Source organism: Vicia villosa, unplaced genomic scaffold (assembly GCF_029867415.1).
Source record: "Vicia villosa cultivar HV-30 ecotype Madison, WI unplaced genomic scaffold, Vvil1.0 ctg.000564F_1_1, whole genome shotgun sequence".
Taxonomy (NCBI): Eukaryota; Viridiplantae; Streptophyta; class Magnoliopsida; order Fabales; family Fabaceae; genus Vicia; species Vicia villosa.
Genome location: NW_026705257.1, coordinates 122,863 through 149,657, shown reverse-complemented (window position 1 = coordinate 149,657; position 26,795 = coordinate 122,863). Strand labels below are relative to the sequence as shown.

The following is a 26,795-nucleotide window of genomic DNA, read 5'->3' as shown; positions in this document are numbered from 1 at the left end:
ATTAATACTGGAGCAACTCACTCTTTTATTTCTTTGGATTGTGCTAAAAGATTGAACTTAGATATATCAAACATAAATGGAAGTATGGTTATTAACACTACTGCGTCAGGTTCAGTAACTACTTCGTCTGCTTGCTTGAATTGTCCGGTCGATATCTTTGGTAGGGAGTTTGGAATGGACTTAGTGTGTCTTCCATTGAAACAACTTGATATAATCTTGGGAATGAACTGGTTGGAATTCAACCGCGTTCATATCAACTATTTTTCGAAGACGGTGTTGTTTCCTGGAGCTATTAATGATGATGATCTGGCTATGACTGCTAGACAAGTGAATGAGGCTGTTGAAGACGATGCGACAGTGTTTATGTTGTTTGCATTGATGAACTTGAAACACAAGGTAGTGAGTAATGAACTACCAGTGGTGTCTGACTTTCCAGAATTTTTTCCAGAGGATGTGAACGAGTTACCGCCGGAGAGAGAAGTAGAGTTTGCTATTGAATTGGTTTCAGGAACTAGTCCAGTGTCGATGGCACCGTATTGTATGTCACCATCTGAGTTGGTTGAACTGAAGAAACAATTTGAAGAATTGCTTGAGAAGAAATTCATTCGCCCGAGTGTTTCTCTGTGGGGTGCGCCGGTATTGTTGGTAAAGAAGAAAGAGGGCTCTATGAGACTGTGTGTAGATTACCGACAACTAAACAAGGTTACTATCAAGAATCGATATCTATTGCCGAGGATTGATGATTTGATGGATCAGCTGGTTGGAGCGTGTGTATTCAGTAAGATTGATCTGAGGTTTGGGTATTACCAAATTCGAGTGAAGGAGGACGATATTCAAAAGACGAAATTTAGAACGAGGTATGGTCATTACGAGTATTCGGTAATGCCGTTTGGAGTTACTAATGCACCTGGTGTTTTTATGGAGTATATGAATAGGATCTTCCATCCTTATCTTGATAAATTCGTGGTGGTATTTATAGATGATATTCTGATATATTCTAAGAATGAGGCAGAGCACACGGAACATCTCAGAATTGTGTTAGAGTTGTTAAAACAAAAGAAACTTTTTGCCAAATTATCAAAGTGTGAATTTTGGTTGGATGAAGTTAGCTATCCTGGGCACGTGATTTCTAAGAATGGTATTGTTGTTGATCCTACAAAGATAGAAGCGGTATCTGAGTGGGAAGCTCCGAAATCAGTGTCGAAAATTTGTAGTTTTCTTGGTCTTGCAAGTTACTACCGGAAGTTTATAGAAGGATTTTCAAAGTTAGCATTGCCGTTAACTAAATTGACCAGGAAAGGACAAGCTTTTATTTGGGATTCGAAATATGAAGAAGGATTCCAAGATTTGAAGAAGAGGTTGACTAGTGCTCTTATCTTGATTTTGCCGAATCTGACAGAATCGTTTCTGGTATATTGTGACGCATCACTGATGGGTTAAGGTGGTGTATTGATGCAGAATCAACAAGTGGTCGCTTATGCGTCGAGACAACTCAAAGTGCACGAAAGGAATTATCCGACTCATGATTTAGAGTTGGCAGCTATGGTTTTTGTTTTGAAGTTGTGGCGTGGCGACATTATCTGTATGGTTCAAGATTCGAAGTGTTTAGTGATCATAAGAGCCTGAAGTATCTCTGTGATCAAAAGGAGCTTAACATGAGGCAGAGGAGGTGGCTAAAATTTCTAAAAGATTATGATTTTCGTTTGAATTATCATCCTTGTAAGGCAAACGTGGTTGCTGATGCGTTGAGTAGGAAGTCCTTGCATATGTCTATGTTAATGGTGAAAGAATAGGATTTAATTGAACTGTTTAGAGATTTGAGTTTGGTATGTGAAGGCACTCATAATAGTGTTAAATTGGGTATGCTAAAGCTGACTAGCAATTGTAACTCGGTGGGAGAATTGACTTTTATATTTCGCAAGCAAAATTTTGTGGTGAGAAAGAGTCGCCACCTACTTTTATTTTATCCAATTAGGAAAGGCATAAAAGAACAGGAAAGACCTTTTTTAAAAGACTTGAGTTCTGGGGGTAGGTTACACAAAGGGAAGGTGTAAGCACCCTTTGTATCCATGATTATCCATGGGCTCTTAATTGCTTAGCTCACTTGTTTGTTTGAATTGTTTGAAAGAGTGTCGTGTGTGAATTGAAAAGATTTGAATAAGGACTTTAGCTTGTAAATAAAATAGGCTTTTGGAAATTTTTTTGAAAAGGAGGTGTGAAAAGCATTTGGTTTGAATTGTTGTGAGCAAGCATTTAAGAGTTCCTACCCTAAATTCGTAAGGTCTTTCCTATTCTAAAGACTTTCCTTTAGCGATAGTACTATCCATACCATTTGAGGGTAGGTAGTCCTATACATTGGATGTTCGGGTCATCGAAGGGTCATCGAGAATTATCGTTCGCCATAAGGCTATCCATACCATAAAGAGGGTATGAAGTCTCAGGGAAGGATGAAATAGTCATTTAGGCAACCAGTAAGGATACCTTAGCATTCGAATGGACAAAACATCATTTTATCGCAGGCAACCTCGAGGGACAAGATCATATAAACCGAAGGCAACATCGAAGGGACTTATGATCTTTGATAATGATAATGAACTGAGGGCAACGATTCTAAGGTATCCTCGTATTCGAGGGACTTGACTATTTTTAATCGAAAGGCAGCAATAAGAGGGATTACATTAAGGGTGCGTGGGTGCAACAATCACGTGATTATATTCAGATATTTTATCTTATAAAGTTAGTGATCTAAATTAATTAACAGGCTTATCACTCCCTAAATTACTAACCACACAGTTAAATAACAGTTATAATTTGCAAAAAATAAAATGCGGAAAGTAAAATCCTACGCTATTACAAGGCTTCGGGGTAGGGGATTACATAGCCAAAAACCCGGGAAAAAGGCAGAAAATAAAAATGCGGGAAATTAAAAGGCAGAAATTAAAAGTCCTAAGCTATTACCAAAAACCTTGGCAAGCCTATACATATTTTCTAGAATTTAAATGGCAAAAATAGATAAATAAAATAAATTAAAGGCATGCGACATACACTAGAATAAAAGATGAGAAGAGAAGATCGAGTTGAAAGAAAATAAGGGTTAGAGATTTTTATGGTGATAAATCCTAAATCTTGAAGGTTAGCCTAATGGGTAAAATAAACCTACAGAGTTAAAAACCTAAACGAATGTTAATGGGCAACACCTACCTAAGGTTAAAAACCTAATTTGGCTAAATTAATTAAAATTATAAAAAAAGGTTAATAAATTCTATGATTAAATTAATTAGCCTAAAAATAATTATTAGCCTAAAAGTAAAACCCTAGCCCTAATTCATGAAAATGGACAACATCTACCTAAGGGAGAAAATTTAATTTGGCTTAATTAATTAAAATTATAAAAAAAAGTTAATAAATCCTAAAATTAAATTAATTAGCCTAAAAATAATTATTAGCCTAAAAATAAAACCCTAACCCTAGTTCATGAAAATGGACAACATCTACCTAAGGGAGAAAATTTAAGGTTTTGGTTTTTAATTAAATATTAATAATAAAAGAGGATTAATTAAAGGAAAAGAAAAAAGGAAGAAAATAGAACCAATAGTAAGAGGCTAAGATTTGATGTGGCAATCCTTGAGGGTGCATCATGGGAAAGTGACCAATAAAGTGTTTGGCCAAAACATGGTTATTGGCCAAATGAAGTATCTGCAAAAAAAGTGTAATAATAATAATGTTAATAATAAGAATAATAATATTAATAGTATAATAATAATATAAGATAAAAAAGAATTGGGGTTTAGAAAATTAAATTATGGCCAAAATTACTAATAACCTTGATTTGGGCAAAAACCAAAAGGTTTTTGGCCAAATACAAATAATCTTGATTTGGCCAAAAGCCAAAAGACTTTTGGCAAAAAAAACACTTGGGTATCCCTTGAGGTCAAGGGATAAAGCTCTTTCCACTTGGTCAATCCATAGGAAACCTGTTCATAAAACAATGTTACGTTTAAGAAAACAAATGGAAAAATAGAAACGTGATCTGATCCGCTGTCGCGCACGGATAAAAAACGAGTTGTTTTGTATAAAAGCAGTACAACGACAATTGACTCGAAATATCGTTCTCAAAAGGATTCTTGTTTAAATTAATCTACTGAAATTGATATTGGGGGGGGGGGGTTGGTTTGGTTTCTGATTAAGAAAAAGTGCTTAAAATAAGTGCTTCTGAAAATAAGTTGTTTTAAATTAGGTGATTATAATAACGGATCCACTGCCTCGGTTCTTACTAATCATTGACTGAAGAAATTACAATTCATTAAGCGGATTTTCTATCCTTTTTGATGATAATATCAGTTAACAAGCGTAAATGATATCATGAGAAATATGTTCCTATTGCCGGATTAAGCATACGGTAAAAGATGGCGCAAATTAACAATTAAGCAAAGTCAATCTACGATTAAAATTCGGAACACATATCAATCAAATTAAATCAATAATATCATATGAAAATTGGATTAAGCAAACAACAATCACACAATATAATTGAAAGGAATCGAAATTAAATTGTAAATATCATAGCAATCTCAAAGTTTGGAACCTGAATACAGTAAATCCGTCCAGAGGGTATTAGTTCGCCATGGAATTCATACAAGCTTCAATATTTTTCGTGAATGGAAGATAGATGCTACAGTACCGCGGCTGCTACCCTAAGGGGAAAGAGTACAACCCGTTTTACAATCCAACTGGGTCAAACATACGACCCAGACCCAAAACTAATTGACCTGAAACTTAACTAAAACTAGTGCTGCAACTTCAACGAATTTTCTGGCCTTTCTATGGTTCGATTCTGACTTCGACTCCAACATAAGAATTGTATCTCTTTCTCTTAGCTTTCTGTCGATTATTAGAACGCCTCAATCGGACTCCTGGAACTCCAATTATGACCGTTTCCGTGGAGACTGCTAAAGCTGAAAATTAAATACGAAAATCAAATAACAATAAAAATAAATTAAAATATAAAAACATTATAAAATACAAAAATAAGACAAGCAAACCATGGAAATGTATAAGTACAACCGTAGAGGAATGTGCATCAAAATGCACTGATCATGATCAAAATAAAATCAAAAAAATATAAAAACCTGATTATAAATCAAATAAAATAAGATAAGGAAGCTACAAATTTTTTGAGATTTTTATGAAAATATGAAAATAGAAACTAAATCAAATAAAATAGAAAAACGAGGAAAAAATTCGGAGCAAATCGAAACAGTAGTTTTAGAATTCGGCTGATATGCTAGAAAATTTATCACTCTGCTGCAACCGGAATTAGAGTGACGGGAGATTATTCGTAACGGTCAGAAACGATGGTAGAGGGTTTTTTGTGGATGGGTGTAAAATTATGAGAGTTGTTGACTGTTAGTGTATGGGAACAGAGAATTTGGTAGAGGTGAATGGTTGGTGAATGGTTAAAAATAAGGGTTGTTAGTTATTTATAAGAAAATATTAGGTTAAAAGGAAAATGGGCTTGGACCACACTAAGAGCTTAATTTATTTTATTTTCCTTATTTTGAATTATTTAAATGAATAAATCAAAACAATTGAAATAAAAAAATTTAAGGGGTGATTGGATTAAAACAGTGGCCCAATAATGAATTTGCTCAATTTGGACTTTATGCATTGACTCAAAATTTCCCAACTTTTACCAGCCATAATTTTCTCAATTTTCATTATTTGAGAATAAATTTGAATTTGTTGGGAAGCTTAGGATGTCCTCTTCAATTATATTCGCACTTGAAGATTTTTGTCTTTAAAAATGAGAGGGCAAATTTTGGGGTATGACAGCTGCCCCTATTCAATCTTCTTAAACTTGAGGATGTAGAGTGGTTTGTATGTAAATCGATATCTGAAGGTGGAAGAGGATTGAACACTAGAATACCTAGAAATTTGCGCTTGCTGGTACCTGAACCTGCGTCGGGGATGGGCTTAGAGATGCCATCAGCAGAAAATATGAAATGGGCTTAAATATGGCACCTAACTTGTTAGATTGGTTTGAATGTCGATCGTCTCAGCACCGTGTATAGTAACTGATTTAGATCTTGAGAAGATGATCGTCTCTACCGTTTTTATGATAGATTTAGATCTTGGATCGTCGATCGTCCCAGTACCGTGTATAGTAACTGATTTAGATCTCGAAATGTCGATCATCTTAGTGCCGTGTATAGTAACAGATTTAGATATTGTAATGTCAATCGTCTTAGCACCTTGTGGGGTAACCAATTTAGATCTTGGAATGATTGTCTCACCGTTTGTATTGATGAATTTAGATCTTGGATTGTTGATCGTCTTAGCACCTTGTGGGGTAACCAATTTAGATCTTGTAATGTCGATCGTCTCAGTACCTTGTGGGGTAACCAATTTAGATCTTGGAATGTCGATCGTCTCAGCACCTTGTGGAGTAACCAATTTAGATCTTGGAATGTCGATCGTCTCAGCACCTTGTGGGGTAACCAATTTAGATCTTGGAATGTTTTTGATTACTGCCAGGGGACTAATATGATAAGGACCAACTGATCACCGCCAACATGATGAGAAGGATTTTGATTATTGCCAGGGGACTGATGTAGATATCATTGCCAGGGGACTAATATGATAAGGACCAACTGATCACCGCTAGGGGACTAACATGATGAGAAGGATTTTGATTACTGCCAGGGGACTGATGTAGATATCATTGCCAGGGGACTAATATGATAGGGCTTCAGAATGTTTGGAGTTTAAGCTTCCAAATGTGTATCTGGTGTAGAGATTCAGAGTATCCGGGGTTCAAGCTTCCGGAACATAACTTGTGTAGATATTCATAACATCCGGTAGTCAGGCTTCCGGAACATACCTGGCGTAGATTTCAGAACATCCGGTAGTCAGGCTTCCGGAACATTTCTGGCGTAGATATTCACACCATTCGAGGTTCAGGCTTCCGAAACATATCTGACGTAGATTTCAGAACAACCGGTAGTCAGGCTTCCGGAACATTTCTGGCGTAGAATTCAGACCATTCGGGGTTCAGGCTTCCGAAACATATCTGGCATAGATTTCAGAACAACCGCTAGTCAGGCTTCCGGAACATTTCTGGCGTAGATTTCAGACCATTCGGGGTCCAGGCTTCCGAAACATATCTGGCGTAGATTTCAGAACATCCGGTAGTCAGGCTTCCGGAACATTTTTGGTGTAGATTTCAGGATATCCGGTAGTCAGGCTTCCGGAACATTTCTGGCGTAGATATTCAGACCATTTGGGGTTCAGGCTTCCGAAACATATCTAGCGTAGATTTCAGAACATCCGCTAGTCAGGCTTCCAGAACATTTCTATCATAGAATTCAGATCATTCGGGGTTCAGGCTTTCGAAACATATCTGTCGTAGAATTCAGATCATTCGGGGTCCAGCTTCCGAAACATATCTGTCATGGAATTCAGATCATTCGGGGTTCAGGCTTCCGAAACATATCTGTCGTAGAATTTAGATTATCCGGGGTTCAAGTTTCCAGAGTGGATTTTTCCAAGAATCTGGGGTTCGAGCTTCCAGATTGTACATTTGATAGTGATTGTTTTGATGATATCTGTCTGACCAGTTGTTCGACCTGAAAGATAAAGTTAGTTCTATGTGATGTCATGATGCATGTATTGTATTGTGGTATGATGTTCTCAAAATAAATGAGAATTTTGCATGCTGTGTATGAATATATTTATGATATATGATGTATGAACATGATTTATGCTATCTCCATATCATTGTGATTTTGTTGTCTGATCTTTGTTTTGAAAATGCTCAGCTGGGGATTCCTGATCTCTGCTTGGGGATGAAAGCAATTTGAATGGTTGATTTTGATGTACCCTGACTGGGGATAAAAGAGATGAATAGAATCTCCGATGTTCCATTTGACTCAGCTCAAATATGAGTGCCGTCCTTTATGGAGATGATGGATTTAGAGAAAAGATTATTCGAAGATAGCTTCTTGAGGACTACTTGTGGGGATATGCTCCTGTGAAACTGGCTTCATATGATGACATAGATGCCTTGAACATTTCCCCCAGTGGTCATAGTAATTGTCGTTCCTAGACTTGTATTGATCGGGACACATCAATGAGTATTGGTCGAAGTGTCGGACAGACCTTGCATAGCTTTGCTTTAACTAGTAGGGACTTTAGAGAGATTCGCCTTGTGAGGACTTTTTGAGACGTGTACTATGGGTGACATGCCCCTAGTAGCCATAAACTTAGTATGATGCCCCTGACTGATTAGGAAGTAGTTTCAGACCCACTTGAGTGTGTGCCACTAATTGTCCGGCTTTCTTGAGAGATTCTTGGAATCTTGACTTGATTGCCCCAGATTGATTGGACAAAACATGTCGTTCCCCTTGTATTTATTGACTTCTAATCAGCTGAGTCAGTGGTAAGAGATATTGCTGCTGAAGTGGTTTCGTCTGTCGGATCGACTTTTAGTCATTAGTCATACCCTCTGCAGATTCTTCCTGATGCTAACATTTTAAATTATGTAGTAGAATATGTTTAATAATGAATTCACGAGATGCAATGCATATGTCTGTTTTGAGTTTTTGAAAAAAATTAAAACAAAGGTGTAAAAGCGTGATATTTGTAAGAACGTTGTCATACCCCAAAATTTGCCCATATTATTTCTCTTGTTCAAATGCAAATCAAGGCACAATGTTCAAAACACCCTCTCCTAAACAAGGTTCCAAGAATTAGGGTTTTGTTGTTCTGAGAAGAAATTAATGGATCAGAAAGCCAACAGTCAACTGGTTTGACCTAAAAGTCAACTGTGGTCAAAATACAGTCAAAACTCCTGATTTTTTGTCATCATCCTCATATTGAAGTATCATTCACCATTTGATCAAGGATTGATCATGGTTCATCAAGGAAAGATCAAAAATCAACAATTCAAAAAGTTCTAAATTAGGGTTTTTATAGGAGAAAGTCAACTGAACTTTGACCAGCCATAACTCCCACATGGAACATCAGAAATTTTCCATCCAAAGCTCATTTTGAAGGAAATTGGATTCTCTACAAATTTGTCTCTCACATGCCAAGTCTAAAAATGGCTCATTTGAGAGATATGGATCAAAATATTATAGGTCCTTTTCAAAAGTCAACAAAGAGACCCTTTTTTCAAAAGAACACACAAGGAGCATGGAAAATTATTTTGAAATGAAACCAAAAACACTGGTTAGAGGACTCTTCAAGGTTTCTAAAAAATCCTAGAACTCATCCATACCTAAAAACTTGAGGGAGATATGCCTTGTCAAAGTTGGACAAATTTGAGAAGGAAAACGTGAAACAAAAGGCTTCAAATTGAAATTTTTTCAAAGGAGGCCAACTTTTTATGGCCCAATCTTAATCCACAAGTCATCCAAGGCCTCTAACTCAATGGCCACGAAAATATATGATTAATTTGATTTATTTTGATTTTTATTTCAATTAAAAAGAATTAAAATCATGTAAATTAAAGGAAAATCAAATATTTGGTAAAGGATGTGATTTATTTTATTTCCAATCAATTTTAATCACCCAAATATCACATTTTTTATTCAAATTCGTTTTAATAGAAATTGGGAAGAAAAGATTGGATTTTGGCCAAGTTTAGAAGGTTTTGAAATCATATCCAAATCAACTTTCAAATCTTTGATTCAAGAGGATTTAGTTGAATTTTGTTAACCTATTGGCTTACACTATAAGTACAGAATACACTAACAAGGTTTAGGGGATTCTTTTTTGCAGCCAAGAACCGTAACACAAGTGAAAAATACCGTGAGCAAAAGTGGAAGTGAAGATCAAGAATTCGGTTGATTCAAGTTATTTCAAGGTCTCCAATCAATTCACCGATATTCTCTGAGTTATTTCAGATCCCCACCTTCGCTCGAGACGTCCAGAAATCAGCAAAAACGCTTTCACGGTTTGGCTATCTTTTTTTATTCGATTTCGCACATTCATTCATTCTGAACATAATTGGATGGCATATTTGTATTCACAATGATATTGCCAATCTTTCTGGGTGGTTTAATTCGCGTTTGAATGTAGAGATAACAGTCTGCCATTATTAGGTTTCAAGAGCTGTGTTTTAGGGCTTTGATCCACAAGCAAAATTGGCCAAAATAACTGACACCATCAGACTCACACAAGGATTTATAATGGATCCATGGTTTTAGTTTTAATTTTTGCCTCGATTTGTGAGTTTTGAAGTGTGTAGGAGCTATGGCCATGGAAGTCGTCTATAGCTACAAGTCTTGGTCTAAAACGACGGACACGCAAGGAAGACGACCTCGTGGCGTCGTGTGATTGGTGCAAATCAAACCCCGGGATTGGCGCGCGTTTGTTTTTTTAAATCACTATTATTCTTTTGTATATTTTGACTAATGCGCGCAGGCTTAACAAGAAGCGTCGTTGGATGAGTTGGTAAAACGTTTCAAGGGTCACCATAAGGGGCGTGGGTTCGATCCCCGTCCCAGACATATTTTTTTCAATGAATTAACCACGCAGATCCCATGTATGCCAGCAACGACAGCCTACCATACACCCTCGGATTATATCCGTCAGATCATCTTAGCCCCAGATCCAGCACCTTGAGCGCGCTAGCCTATCATAGACTTCCAGGAATCAGCTACATGGAATCAAAAGCTGAGTTCTTTTTCTAAATCTTTTTAATTTTAGTTACATGCTATTTTCTTATTTATTTTTTTGTTGTTACCATCATAATTAGTATTATAGTTTTATCTTAATAAATTATTTTGTTATAACAAATTATAATTATTTATTTTATCGAAAGTTCGAGTTTTCACAATTTTATTCATAATTGTTTTATTATTATTTAAAATTCGATATTATTTTCAAATAAACCTTTTTATCAATTAAATAATTAGGATTACATCCAATAATTATTTAGTTGATGTATTGAGTCAAACTTTCGATTTTTCTCCATAACTTTGGTATCATTTCAATTAATTCGTTATTAACTAGGGATGATTTGTGCCCTAATCAGGGTTTACGACGATGATTCCCTACACTGAAAAATATCTCTTTGTGTATTCTTTTCAGGGCAATCTTCAGATACCTCCCGACCACGCGCCATGCCATTTTACGAAGCTAAGTCCCGACTTTTTATTTTCCTTTATTTTCCCTTAAGCAATTATTTGCCTTATAAAATTATTATTAGGGTTCAACCCTCGAAAGTCAATGAACTATTTTACACTCACGCATTTTACCTCTTTTGCCAATTTTTCAGGGTTAACCCCGAGGCTACCATTGACTACAAACCATATCAGATCAAATCAAAAGCAAAGTTTTTTTATATTTATTTAACTTCTTTTCTTTATCAAATTAGGGTTAACCCTAATTATCATTTGAATTGATAATACACTCACTCCTTCTTTTTTTTTCTCTTTTCCCACTTTTTCAGGGTTAGCCAACCGCCAAAGCTCAATAGTCGGTAACCCTAACTCTTAACCTTATTTATTCTGTTTTAATTATTACTTGAGTCAGATCCGCTGGTTTCTTTTTCCCTTCCCCATATTATTTGTAACTGTTCTGAGGATGTATTGCTTGGCCTTAAAGGCACTTAATCTGCATATTATATTATTGCGTGGTTAGTAATCTTAGGGAGTGCAAGCCTTGAACTAAATTAGCATCACTAATTATAAGATTAAATTTCTGAATTAATCACGTGATTGTTGCACCCACGCACCTTTTGGGGTAACCTCTTTTGTTGCCTTGTTGCCTGTTGCCTTGTTTCCTTGTGTTTTTTGCAGAATAGCCATGTCCCTCGAATACGAGGATACCTCAGCCATGTTGCCTCGAATAATGAAAAGATCATAAAGTCCCTAATGATGCTGCCTTCGATACACTAAACATGATCTCGTCCCTCGGAAGTTGCCTACGAAGGGCTGAGGTATCCTCTGGCTGCCTAAACGAAAGGCTATTCTGATTCTTCCCTTAGGCTACCTGCCTTTCTATGGCATGGGACAGTCTTATGGCGAATGATAATTCGACGACCCTTCAACCTCCAAATCAAAGGACTTCCTTACCCTCCTATGGTATGGATAGCCCTGAAAGGCTAAAAGAACATTTTTCATCTAACCAGGTAATTTGCCCTTAATTGCATGCTCTGGTTTAAAATCTTTTTCTTACACTTTTTCATAAACCTTCAATATGGCTACGCTCATTTACGAGCTAAAGTCCGTATTCTCTTCTTCTACATTTCTAAATTTTTGAAAACAAAAAGAGCAAAGCAATTAAGAGCCCATGGAAAACCATGGATGCAAAGGGTGCCTTACACCTTCCTTTTGCATAATTACCCCCCGGACTCAGTTTTTTTATTTAAAAGGTTTTTCCTGTTCTTTTAGCCTTTCTGATATTTGGATAAAATAAAAGTCGGTGGCGACTTTTCATACCCCAAAATTTGCCCATACTATTTCTCATGTGCAGGTTCAAATCAATACACAAAGCTCCTAGACATACTTTCCTATACAAGGCTCTGAGACTAGGGTTTGGTTCATTCAAAAGAAAATCACTGAATCAATGGCTCCAAGACATCTCATATGGATCAATATATCCCATAGTACCTCCATGACAAGTATCAAGGCCTATCTCAAAGTTCTGGTCACTCAAATGTTCAGAAAATCAACAGTCGACTAATTGACCTAAAAAGTCAACTGTGGTCAAAGCAAAGTCAAAACTCCTGATTTTTTGTCAAGATCCTCATATTGAAGTATCATTCACCATTTGATCAAGAATTGATCATGGTTCATCAAGGAAAGATCAAAAATCAACAATTCAAAAAGTTTCTAAATTAGGGTTTTGTATAGGAAAAGTCAACTGAACTTTGACCAGCCATAACTCTCACATGGAACATCAGAAATTTCCCATCCAATGCTCATTTTGAAGGAAATTCGATTCTCTACAAAATTGTCTCTCACATGCCAAGTCCAAAAATGCTTCATTTGAGAGATATGGACTAAAACATTATAGGTCCTTTTCAAAAGTCAACAAAAAGACACTTTTTTCAAAAGGACATAAAATGAGAATGGAAAAGAATTTTGATGGGAGACCAAAATACACTTGTTAGAGGACTCTCTAAGGTTTCTAAAAAGTCCTAGAACACTTCCATACCTCAGAAATTGAAAGAGATAGGTCTTGTCAAAGTTGAGTGATTTTGGAGGACCAAATGTGAAATATAAGGGGTTTAAAATGGATTCCTCACAAGTGGGCCTATATTTTGTGATCCAAACTTGATCCATAAGATATGTATGCTGCCCAAAACCACAAGCCACGAATTTTAATATATTATTTGATTTTTAGGATTTTTTATTTCATTTTTTAATGATTTAATTAAAGAGAAAATCAAATATCGTGGTAAAGGATATATGTTGATTGCTCCCAATCAATATTTATGACCAAATACAATAATATTTCCGTGCATAATTAAGTGAGGGAAGATTGATACAAAAGAAGCTAAAATTAGTAACTTGAAAATCAAGAAATCAATCAAATTTGGAAGATTGGCAAAGGTGATTTTAAAGATCAATGGGCCTCCAATTCGTGACCTAATGAAAGCCTATAAATAGGTGAAGCTATGCACATGAATAAGGGTTACAAACCTGGGCAGAAGAGAGTTGGCAAGAAGTCAAAAAGTCATCCAAGAATTGAGATTCGGTTTCAGAGAATTGGAGGTTTTCAAAGCGATTTAAAGATCACAAAAGCTTCCCCAAGTGATTTGGAACGTGTCTGGATCATTACTTTACCTTAGCACTCCCAGAATTACCTCATATTCGCCAAGGTATGTGCTTCTGAAAATCCATTCGATCTGATCATTATGTGCATCCTCATTGAAAGATAATTGCATATTCTTGTTTGTTTCAATGCTGTGAACGATTCTGGGTTGATTATTTTGTGTTTGCTTGCTTTAATTGCACGATGCCATTAGAGGCCGGACGAGGTGTTTTAGGTTTTTTTTGGGGTTTTCGTGTAGAGGTTAAATTAGGGCAAGATAATAACGTGTACAGGTTCGTATGAGGGAGACGAAAAGGTATGAGGGGTCGCGAAACGTTTATATGCTTGCATGCTCTATTCGCTGTTTTCCAGGTATGTTTTGCTACGAAGAAAATAGTAGCAAAATCGTAGCAAAATCAAAGCAGGATTTGCAGGTTTTTGGAGAAGACGACTGCGTGTCGTCTGGCCATTGGTCCAGTTTGAATTTCTGATTGGCGCGCGCGTTTGGAGAACAGCCGGATCCAGTGTGTTTCAGCTTTATGCGTACGATGCGCCCTTGTGTACGTGGCCATCAGGTCTTTCCCTCCTTTGATCAAACGCTCCCAGAGGCGCAGGTTCACCATACTCCTCCACTGGCGTGTAACACTGAATAGAAAGCTAAGTTTTTCCTTATTTTTTTTATTTTTTTATTATATAACTTATATTTTCTTATTTTATATATATATATATATATATATATATATATATATATATATATATATATATATATATATATATATATATATATACATATCAATTTAATTTTGTTTTTTTCTTTTTAATGATAAACTATTTATTTATTTTATTATAAAAAACTTTTCTTTATATAATTAATATCTATTCATTTATTTACTTATTAATTTCCTATATTCTTTTTTCTTTATTTATTTAATTATATTTTTATATTTATTATATTTTATTTATAATAATTTTATTTTCTTAATTATTTATTTATATATATTTATATACTTAATATTTATTCCACATATTTATTTAATATTTATTTTTTTCCTTTTTCCATTTAAATTATATTTAATTATGTATATATCTTTAAAATCCATATTTATTGTATTTTAATTCCAAAAAATTCTTAAAAATTATTTTTGCATTCGATTTTATTTTCTTATCCCGATTTAATTAATTAGGTCGCGAGACCAATAATTAATTAAATCATTTATATTTTCTTATTTAAATCATACCCTAATCAGGGTTTACGACGAGCATTCCAATACACTGAAATATATTTCTTTTGTGCCTTTTCAGGGTTATCAACATGGTTCCTTCCTACTACGCGCCACGCCCGTCACAAAGCTAAGTATTCAATTTAATTTAAAGTCTATTTTGTTTCCTTTTAAAATTAGGGTTTGTCTTGCCTTCATTCTTCTGCCTTTGTCATTTTTTAGGGTTACCTCCGAGGCTTCCCGCCAACCATATCAGATCAAATCCAGAGCTAAGTACCTTTGTCTATTTTATTATCTTAAATTTATTTATTCTTTATTTTAGGGTTAATTCCGTTTGCCTCTGAACTATAATGCACTCACCCTTCTGTTTATTCTTTCTTTTCCAATTTTCAGGGTTTGTCGATTGCCAAAGCTACGAGTATCGGTAACCCTAAATCCTAACCCTGATATTTTCTGTCTTTTATTATTACTTATGCCAAACCCTATTGGGGATCCGCTGGTTACAATTTCCCTTCCCTATATTGCTATTGTTACTGCTTTGTGTTAAACTGCGTGGTTAGTAATTTAGGGAGTGCAACTTTGAACTGAATTAGAATCATTTAATTTTTATAAGATAAATATTCGAATTAATCACGTGATTGTTGCACACACGCACGCTTTTAGGGTAACCTCTCTGTTGCCTTGTTGCCTGTTGCCTGTTGCCTGCTGCCTGTTGCCTTTGTGTTTTTGCAGAATAAGCCATGTCCCTCGAATATGAGGATACCTCAGCCATGCTGCCTCGATAAATAAAGGTCATACGACCCTAATGATGCTGCCTTCGATACACTACATGACCTCGACCCTCGGAAGTTGCCTACAGAAAAGGCTGAGGTATCCTCTGGTTGCCTACGAATAAGGCTTGTTCTGGTCTTTCCCTTAGACTACCTGCCCCTCTATGGCATGGGTCAGTCTTTGGCGAACGACAACGCGATGAACCTTCTACCTCCAAATGAAAGGCTTCCTGCCCTCTATGGCATGGATAGACCCTTTCACCCTGAAAGGCTAAAAGAATTCTTTTTTTAAAAAATTATAAGGTAATTGCCCCTAATTGCCTTGCTCTGGCTAAAATGTCCTTTATCAACTTTTTCTTAAACAAACACTTTCAAGGCTACGCTCATTTACGAGCTAAAGTCCTTGTTTCTTCATCTTCTATACATTTCTAAACTTTTGGTTTCAAAACGAGCAAAGCAATTAAGAGCCCATGGAAAACCATGGATGCAAAGGGTGCCTTACACCTTCCCTTTGCATAATTACCCCCGAACCCTATTTTATTTAAAAGGTTTTTTTCTGTTCTTTTAGCATTTCCATTTAATTTGGATAAAATAAAAGTCGGTGGCGACTCATGCTTAACCGTACACATCTCGATTATAAAAGTCAGTTCACCGTATTACAGAACTGGCGACTCTGCTGGGGATTTTTTCGATTAAAAGAGGGGTTACCTTAAAAGTTTAGGAATCACTTAAATGTTTTCTATTGTTTGCTTTGCTTGTTTTATTTTTTCAGGGCTGTTTTGAGAAAAATGAAGGACGAATCCTATTCCCGGATTCAAGAACACTTAAGATTAGGAGCGGCATAGTCATGGAGACCCCCCTTGTGCATGCTCGGGGTTGGTCAAAATGAAGTTCGCACTTGAGTTAGGCCTCCACTGGTTATTGGGTACCTCTTTTGCATGAGAGAGGTTTACGCATGTATCTTTGGGTGCGTCGGAGCTCAAGGACCTTTAGTCACCTTTAACCCATCCTGACTTTTAGGAACGTAGTGGGAGGGCTATTCTTGGTGCATGCCAAGTTATGGTCGTTACCCGATACTACAGCTCAGATAGGTTTCTTCCTAAAGTATCATTGCGTGGTATGCATGTATCATGTTCGAGGGTGCTTTAGAGGGGGCTGACAATTCTGAGTCACTTGGTAGAACCCGTTGCTGATATCATCCTTATCCTTAGAAATACCTTTGGGGGAAGGGTATCTCACATGATCTAAACTCCATGCAAGCCGAGCCTAAGGAAAATTGCGTGACTTATGTGACTTATGTGACCTGCGTGACTTGTCTGTGTTTGTTACTAACCGTCGTTTCCTTGCAGGTTTTGTTAAAAGGACTTGTTTGTCCTTACAATCTCACACTATGCCTAACAAACTTCATTCGCATAACATCATGACATCATGACATCATAAGCATAACATGATTAACTAACCCTTTCAAGGATCTTAGGGATTTAGGGCGCACAATTTCAGGGACTCCTATCAAGGACTGATTTCCTAATCAAGGGGCAAGAGGACTTATTTTCCTCTTGTCACACATCTTCCAATTCAAAGACTCAGTACCTAGCAAGGGGCAAGAGGATTTACTTTCCTCTGGCCATGTATCTTCAAATGCAGAAGTATCCCGAATCAGAGGCGATGACCCACTCGACATGGTGAGCTTGATTCTCGAAAAAGGACGTTCAAAGACAAAGTTCAAATTTCTTCAGACAAAGATGCGACCAAATTATTTTCTAATGTTGCTAACTAAATGCCTAAAGATCCTTGAAAATATTGCATGTGCATTCATAACATCGCATAACAGGTCTCTTACAATAGGTCTCTCATCCTTCCTCGCTGTTTATTTCAGCATCATGAATCTCAAACAATCAGTTAAGGATCTCCAAGCTCAAAACACTGAGTTCCAAGCCTTGATTCTGAATTTATCCAAGGGGCAAGAAGAGCTGAAAACAATGCTGACTAAAAAGAAGAAGACAAAGGGTAAAAAGACTCAGGTGAAAAAGCTTAGACCGATCTTGCAACTCAGGGATGCCGAAACCTCTGTAGATAGTGACGAGGACGAGCAAGATGATGATGCTAGTGTCAAGACTGATGTAAAAAGTAACCATGATTCTGCCAAGCCTTCTGAAGAAGAAGAGGACTATCACCACGAGGATGAACATCCTGATGACAAATACAAGCTGCTTGAAGAACGTATGAAAGCCGTAGAAATTCAGAAGATACCTGGACTGGATTTTGAAGAACTAGGACTCGTTCCTGGAGTCATTATTCCTCCAAAATTCAAGACTCCCGCCTTTGCTAAGTATGACGGAGTCTCTTGTCCCAAACTGCATTTAAGATCATATGTGAGGAAAATTCAACCTCATACTGCTGATAAAAAGCTTTGGATCCACTTCTTCCAAGAGAGCTTGTCTGGAACTCAACTCGAATGGTACTACCAACTGGAGGGTACCAATATCCGCACTTGGGAAGACTTGGTTGTTGCCTTCTATAAGCAATATCAATACAATTCTGATCTCGCACCAACCCGCATGCAACTACAAAGCATGTCTATGGGCCCTAATGAAAGCTTCAAAGAATATGCTCAGAAATGGAGAGATTTGGCTGGTAGAGTTAAACCCCTATTAACTGACCGAGAGTTGGTTGACACGTTCATGAATACACTGACTGGTCCCTTCTACAGCCATTTACTTGTAAGTTCCTCGGCTGGTTTCACTGACCTCATACTGACTGGAGAACGTGTTGAAAATGGTATCCGAAGCGGAAAAATTCAGATGGCTACTTCTTCTAGTACTATAAAAAAGCCATACAATGGGAAGAATGAATCCAACACTGTTGGGGCAGTCCTGGTGTCTAGTCAGGCCCCGACACAACAACAACAGAAGGATCAACATAAGCAACAAGGTGGCCAACGTACTTGGAAATCCAAACCCAAAAGGTCATTTACCCCACTACACATGCCATTGGCCCAAGCTTTGCAACACTTGCTCGATCGAAGTCTGATAACTCTACTGCCTCCGTACTCAGCTCCTGCTAATCCCGCCCCTGGGTACAAGCATCATGCAAGATGTGCTTACCATTCAAATAGTCCTGGTCATGATACAGAAGACTGTGGGCCATTGAAACATAAAATTCAAGACTTGATCGAGGAAGGGGTCGTTGAATTTGGCCAACCAGAGGAGCCACACAAAGTCTAAAGGATGGCTATTTAGATCATTAATTTACTCGCATTCGCAATTTCTTTCCTGTTTGCTTAAACATTCGTCTTATGTCAGACTCTATTTATTTTATCATAATCATTAATGCATTGCATACGTTTGTCTTGACTTACTTCTCTTCTTATTGCTATAATAAAACTTTATTTTTACCTGGGTTTTTATGATATTTTACTTGGTTTTTACTTTGTTTTGCTATATTAAACTCCCGCTGAAGCTGTAAGCCTTTTAAGGGAGGATGACGAGAACGATACCGCAACCTCATACAGTATGCTTTTGAACGGACTGTGTTGACGATGTACAGGCATTGCTTCAATTCCTAAACACTGGAGATATAAGGATGTTAATCCCTCGTCAACCCCTTTGAGCCTAAGGAGTAGAAGTTTCTTTCTTGTACTAATTAAAACCCTTGATCATAACCTGGGGCAGGGTAGTTCTCAGTTAATTTGGCTGTGCATTCTATGTTAAGAGAATCATTCAGTACACCTTTCAATAAAGGTTTCAATCACAAGCGTTCATCCGCACACATCAAAGAAGTGTTGGAGATGTCAATCAAAAGCCAATGATGGTTCATCAATCATTACGCAAGGCAGTCAATATCCATAAGAGAAAAAAAAAGAAGAAAAATGTTAAGTCAAAACCTATGAAGGAGACTTATCAAGAACTAAAACATCCCGTTGACTGTAATATCAAAATAAAACAGTTCAGGCAAAAGTTAGGGATAATAAAGTCAAAAAAAAAAAGGTCACTACAAATCCTCGACAAAAGAAAAATAATTACAAAAAAGGATGACTGCCTTTTAAAATAAAATTGCGGTGCTTCAACCATCATCAAAATGTCAATGACGTCAAGACCTGCTAGAACTTAAACGCAAAGTTAACTGAGCATAGGATCGAAGAACATCATGAGGATTGGGATGGGTACATATAAACTTTGAGCCTTTATCCTTTGTTTCTTAAACCATGAACCAAGCCACGTTACAACCCTTGAAAGTCCTAACTGAAGCATGGTTAGTTCGAAAGCATACTGTCACAAAAAGGGGTATCCTGACTCCTTAAAGTTTACCAAAAATCCTGAGTTGATATCATGTTTTTCAAATATCACTTTCTTACATCTTTTGTTTTACTAAAAATGTTTTAAGCTCCAAGACAGACCTATGCATTGCATTTTAATGAGTGTCATTATAAAACAATTTTGTCTACGTAATTTCAAATGTTTAACATCAGGAAGAAATCTGCATGGGGCATAATTAATGACTAAAAGTCCTCCCGACAAATAAATTTGCAGAGACGTCTCATATGCATAACTCATTCAGCCAAGAGCTTTGCTTAAACAAGGGTATGACATATTATTATCCCATCTATTGGAGGAAAGCTGGTTACGATTCATAGAATCTCTCAGAGGCACTGGAAAACCAGAGAAGTTAGCCCATCAGTGGGGGCATGTCGTATCAGTCACAAATCTCAACGAATGTTATTTAGCTACTTGCATCAGATGATGTCAGTGTTTATCTTTCCTTTGAAGTTCTGATTCCAAATTCAAGTATCAAGCATACCAAGTTATTGATTCCAGGGGCAGGTATACTCTCGCCACTGTTTCAACAACAAGTACTCAAAGACAAGGGGCAATGAAAAATTGAAAATCTCTGGGAACTTTCCCCACAGAGCAGCCTGCATAATATATCCCCACATAGCATTCCTTAAGAAGTTATCTTCAAGAGATCTCTTCCCAACAGAGACTTGGTTCCCCAACGGATTTTATACCTCCGACACTGCCGGTTCTCTGACACAACTTTCTTCTCCAACAGGGTTTATTCAAACTCATTATCCCCATTAAAAGTTGACACTCACAGTCGAGCTCGATCAGATTCTACATCAGAAGATTATTCTTCTCTCTTGTCCCTAGGATACATCAGGATCAGGTCATTCAAGTTACTCTCATCCCCAAGCGAAGATCAAAAATCCCCAGCTGGATATCATCATCTCCAACAGCATACAGGGATTTATTTTCTCAATCAACAGTTGCTATACAAGAGTTATCAACATGCTTCGACTATATAGTCCATCCCTGAATCATCCATAAATACATGCATAACATACAGTACTCTCGTTTACTTCGAGAATCTCAATACATGCATCATGACATTGCATAAAACTAATCTTTCCCTTTCAGGTCATTTCATAATATTATCTTATCAACGATTCAATCTCAACAATCATTCAAGACTAATCCAATTCTCACACTTCATTCCGGTCTTTCTTCAAAGATAATTCAGAAACAATCAAAGAATTTCTCATCCTTTATAGGAACCTTTCTAGGTAATCTTTTCTAAGATGATTCATAGCCTTTCTAGGTAGTCTTGTTTAAGACGCACCATATCCTTTCTAGGAGCCTTTCTAGGTAGTCTTGTTTAAGACGTATCGTATCCTTTCTAGGAGCCTTTCTAGGTAGTCTTGTTTAAGACATTTTATAGCCTTTCTAGGTAACCTTGTTTAAGACGTATCTCAACCTCTTTAGGTGATCTTCCTTAAAATAGTTATCCAATCTCTTCTAAGACATCTCTTGCCCTTTCAACGATTTTTTTTAGTTAATTTTCTACAAGATAGTTCTTCCCGAGCATTGGTTAAAGCCTAATATCCTTTGCATCAACTAGGGATCTACCCTATTCAGGGACCTCTTTAGGTAGTCTTCTATAAGACATTACGTCATTTTGATGAATCTCTCCTTAAGACGCAATCAATGCATGTGACTCAGTCTGAAAAGCGTTTGCTTTAAATGAACAATTTTTCAAACATCTGATGGCATCTTCAAGCCCATCCTCGACAAAACGCCTCAATACTTCAAGCTCAGGATATAGTCTAAACGTACGATTTATTCTGAATTTCGTATTTATCCAGATCAGATGGTATCTTTAAACCCATATATCTTCTCCAAATACCTGGATGGCATCTTCAAGCCCATCTCCGACAAAAGTCCCTACTTCAGCTAGGGCAAATTTCTTGGTATTCTAGTGTTCAATCATCTTCCACCTTCAGATACCGACTGGCACACAAACCACTCTACATCTTCAAGTTTAAGATAATTGAACAGGGGCAGCTTTCATACCCCAAAATTTGCCCATACTATTTCTCATGTGCAGGTTCAAATCAATACACAAAGCTCCTAGACATACTTTCCTATACAAGGCTCTGAGACTAGGGTTTGGTTCATTCAAAAGAAAATCACTGAATCAATGGCTCCAAGACATCTCATATGGATCAATATATCCCACAGTACCTCCATGACAAGTATCAAGGCCTATCTCAAAGTTCTGGTCACTCAAAAGTTCAGAAAATCAACAGTCGACTAATTGACCTAAAAAGTCAACTGTGGTCAAAGCAAAGTCAAAACTCCTGATTTTTTGTTAAGATCCTCATATTGAAGTATCATTCACCATTTGATCAAGAATTGATCATGGTTCATCAAGGAAAGATCAAAAATCAACAATTCAAAAAGTTTCTAAATTAGGGTTTGTATAGGAAAAGTCAACTGAACTTTGACCAGCCATAACTCTCACATGGAACATCAGAAATTTCCCATCCAATGCTCATTTTGAAGTAAATTTGATTCTCTACAAAATTGTCTCTCACATGCCAAGTCCAAAAATGCTTCATTTGAGAGATATGGACTAAAACATTATAGGTCCTTTTCAAAAGTCAACAAAAAGACACTTTTTTCAAAAGGACATAAAATGAGAATGGAAAAGAATTTTGATGGGAGACCAAATACACTTGTTAGAGGACTCTCTAAGGTTTCTAAAAAGTCCTAGAACACTTCCATACCTCAAAAATTGAAAGAGATAGGTCTTGTCAAAGTTGAGTGATTTTGGAGGACCAAATGTGAAATATAAGGGGTTTAAAATGGATTCCTCACAAGTGGGCCTATATTTTGTGATCCAAACTTGATCCATAAGATATGTATGCTGCCCAAAACCACAAGCCACGAATTTTAATATATTATTTGATTTTTAGGATTTTTTATTTCATTTTTTAATGATTTAATTAAAGAGAAAATCAAATATCGTGGTAAAGGATATATGTTGATTGCTCCCAATCAATATTTATGACCAAATACAATAATATTTCCGTGCATAATTAAGTGAGGGAAGATTGATACAAAAGAAGCTAAAATTAGTAACTTGAAAATCAAGAAATCAATCAAATTTGGAAGATTGGCAAAGGTGATTTTAAAGATCAATGGGCCTCCAATTCGTGACCTAATGAAAGCCTATAAATAGGTGAAGCTATGCACATGAATAAGGGTTACAAACCTGGGCAGAAGAGAGTTGGCAAGAAGTCAAAAAGTCATCCAAGAATTGAGATTCGGTTTCAGAGAATTGGAGGTTTTCAAAGCGATTTAAAGATCACAAAAGCTTCCCCAAGTGATTTGGAACGTGTCTGGATCATTACTTTACCTTAGCACTCCCAGAATTACCTCATATTCGCCAAGGTATGTGCTTCTGAAAATCCATTCGATCTGATCATTATGTGCATCCTCATTGAAAGATAATTGCATATTCTTGTTTGTTTCAATGCTGTGAACGATTCTGGGTTGATTATTTTGTGTTTGCTTGCTTTAATTGCACGATGCCATTAGAGGCCGGACGAGGTGTTTTAGGTTTTTTTTGGGGTTTTCGTGTAGAGGTTAAATTAGGGCAAGATAATAACGTGTACAGGTTCGTATGAGGGAGACGAAAAGGTATGAGGGGTCGCGAAACGTTTATATGCTTGCATGCTCTATTCGCTGTTTTCCAGGTATGTTTTGCTACGAAGAAAATAGTAGCAAAATCGTAGCAAAATCAAAGCAGGATTTGCAGGTTTTTGGAGAAGACGACTGCGTGTCGTCTGGCCATTGGTCCAGTTTGAATTTCTGCTTGGCGCGCGCGTTTGGAGAACAGCCGGATCCAGTGTGTTTCAGCCTTATGCGCCCTTGTGTACGTGGCCATCAGATCTTTCCCTCCTTTGATCAAACGCTCCCAGAGGCGCAGGTTCACCATACTCCTCCACTGGCGTGTAGCACTGAATAGAAAGCTAAGTTTTTCCTAATTTTTTTTATTTTTTTATTATATAACTTATATTTTCTTATTTTATATATATATATATATATATATATATATATATATATATATATATATATATATATATATATATATATATATATATATATATATACATATCAATTTAATTTTGTTTTTTTCTTTTTAATGATAAACTATTTATTTATTTTATTATAAAAAACTTTTCTTTATATAATTAATATCTATTCATTTATTTACTTATTAATTTCCTATATTCTTTTTTCTTTATTTATTTAATTATATTTTTATATTTATTATATTTTATTTATAATAATTTTATTTTCTTAATTATTTATTTATATATATTTATATACTTAATATTTATTTTTTTCCTTTTTCCATTTAAATTATATTTAATTATGTATATATCTTTAAAATCCATATTTATTGTATTTTAATTCCAAAAAATTCATAAAAATTATTTTTGCATTCGATTTTATTTTCTTATCCCGATTTAATTAATTAGGTCGCGAGACCAATAATTAATTAAATCATTTATATTTTCTTATTTAAATCATACCCTAATCAGGGTTTACGACGAGCATTCCAATACACTGAAATATATTTCTTTTGTGCCTTTTCAGGGTTATCAACATGGTTCCTTCCGACTACGCGCCACGCCCGTCACAAAGCTAAGTATTCAATTTAATTTAAAGTCTATTTTGTTTCCTTTTAAAATTAGGGTTTGTCTTGCCTTCATTCTTCTGCCTTTGTCATTTTTTAGGGTTACCTCCGAGGCTTCCCGCCAACCATATCAGATCAAATCCAGAGCTAAGTACCTTTGTCTATTTTATTATCTTAAATTTATTTATTCTTTATTTTAGGGTTAATTTCGTTTGCCTCTGAACTATAATGCACTCACCCTTCTGTTTATTCTTTCTTTTCCAATTTTCAGGGTTTGTCGATTGCCAAAGCTACGAGTATCGGTAACCCTAAACCCTAACCCTGATATTTTCTGTCTTTTATTATTACTTATGCCAAACCCTATTGGGGATCCGCTGGTTACAATTTCCCTTCCCCATATTGCTATTGTTACTACTTTGTGTTAAACTGCGTGGTTAGTAATTTAGGGAGTGCAACTTTGAACTGAATTAGAATCATATTATTTTTATAAGATAAATATTCGAATTAATCACGTGATTGTTGCACACACGCACGCTTTTAGGGTAACCTCTCTGTTGCCTTGTTGCGTGTTGCCTGTTGCCTGCTGCCTGTTGCCTTTGTGTTTTTGCAGAATAAGCCATGTCCCTCGAATATGAGGATACCTCAGCCATGCTGCCTCGATAAATAAAGGTCATACGACCCTAATGATGCTGCCTTCGATACACTACATGACCTCGACCCTCGGAAGTTGCCTTCGAAAAAGGCTGAGGTATCCTCTGGTTGCCTACGAATAAGGCTTGTTCTGGTCTTTCCCTTAGACTACCTGCCCCTCTATGGCATGGGTCAGTCTTTGGCGAACGACAACGCGATGACCCTTCTACCTCCAAATGAAAGGCTTCCTGCCCTCTATGGCATGGATAGACCCTTTCACCCTGAAAGGCTAAAAGAATTCTTTTTTTAAAAAATTATAAGGTAATTGCCCCTAATTGCCTTGCTCTGGCTAAAATGTCCTTTATCAACTTTTTCTTAAACAAACACTTTCAAGGCTACGCTCATTTACGAGCTAAAGTCCTTGTTTCTTCATCTTCTATACATTTCTAAACTTTTGGTTTCAAAACGAGCAAAGCAATTAAGAGCCCATGGAAAACCATGGATGCAAAGGGTGCCTTACACCTTCCTTTTGCATAATTACCCCCGAACCCTATTTTATTTAAAAGGTTTTTTTCTGTTCTTTTAGCCTTTCCATTTAATTTGGATAAAATAAAAGTCGGTGGCGACTCATGCTTAACCGTACACATCTCGATTATAAAAGTCAGTTCACCGTATTACACGACTCTTGCTTAACCACGACATTTCGATAAAAAGTCGGTTCACCGTGTTACAGAATTGGCGACTCTGCTGGGGACTTTCGATTAAAAAGAGGGGTTACCTTAAAAGTTTAGGATTCACTTAAAATGTTTTCTATTGTTTGCTTTGTTTGCTTTATTTTTGCAGGGCTGTTTTCGTTATTTTGCTGTGTAAAAGATCCTAACCCGGATCTGAGTACCTTAGGTAAATGGCATGAGATCAAGGAGACTGCACAACGTATACTGATGTGGTTGATTTGATGTCCATCATTAGTGTGACACATTGGTTTGTCCTGGTATTCCTTGGGATCCGACCTGAGGAAATGCTTGACTGCCGCGTGGTGTCATTAAGCACTAATTTGCCCTTAGAACCCTAGTTGAACTTGACTTTGGCCTATTAGAAAGTAGTGAGGTGGCTGACTTTGGTTCCGACTGAAGTTGGTTGATACTCGAAGCTACACTCATATGGATTGGACTTTCAGGACCTTCTCGGTTGGTGATTCGATTGCCGAACTGAGATAAGCGCCTTTGAGAAAGGTCAATGATATGAGCTCCCTTGAACCCGATCTTTATATAGGACAGGTTTGAACCGACTAAACTTCAGGGGGAGGGTATGCACTTCTGGACTACATGCAAGCCTAACCTTAAGGCAAAATTGTGTGACTTACGTGACTTGTTTGTGTTTGCTACTAACCTTGGTTTCCCTGCAGGTTGTGCTAAAAGACTTGTTTACC

General features: G+C 36.6%; 1 protein-coding gene across 1 annotated transcript; it reads left to right on the top strand.

Moving 5' to 3' along the window:
• The first annotated feature begins 222 nt into the window (after positions 1-222).
• On the top strand, positions 223-26,236 carry LOC131629396 (uncharacterized). Its single transcript, XM_058900187.1, has 3 exons — positions 223-538; positions 23,790-23,851; positions 26,210-26,236. Exons 1-3 carry the CDS (start codon positions 223-225, stop codon positions 26,234-26,236), a joined length of 405 nt encoding a protein of 134 aa, XP_058756170.1.
• Positions 26,237-26,795: the final 559 nt, after the last annotated feature.

Coding starts and splice junctions, on each gene's coding strand:
- LOC131629396 (XM_058900187.1), top strand. CDS start 223: ATGAACTGGTTGGAATTCAACCGCGTTCATATCAACTATTTTTCGAAG. Junction 539..23,789: donor AGTGTCGATGGCACCGTATT/GTATGTCACCAT, acceptor GCTGTTTTCCAG/GTATGTTTTGCTACGAAGAA. Junction 23,852..26,209: donor AATCAAAGCAGGATTTGCAG/GTTTTTGGAGAA, acceptor TTATTTTTGCAG/GGCTGTTTTCGTTATTTTGC.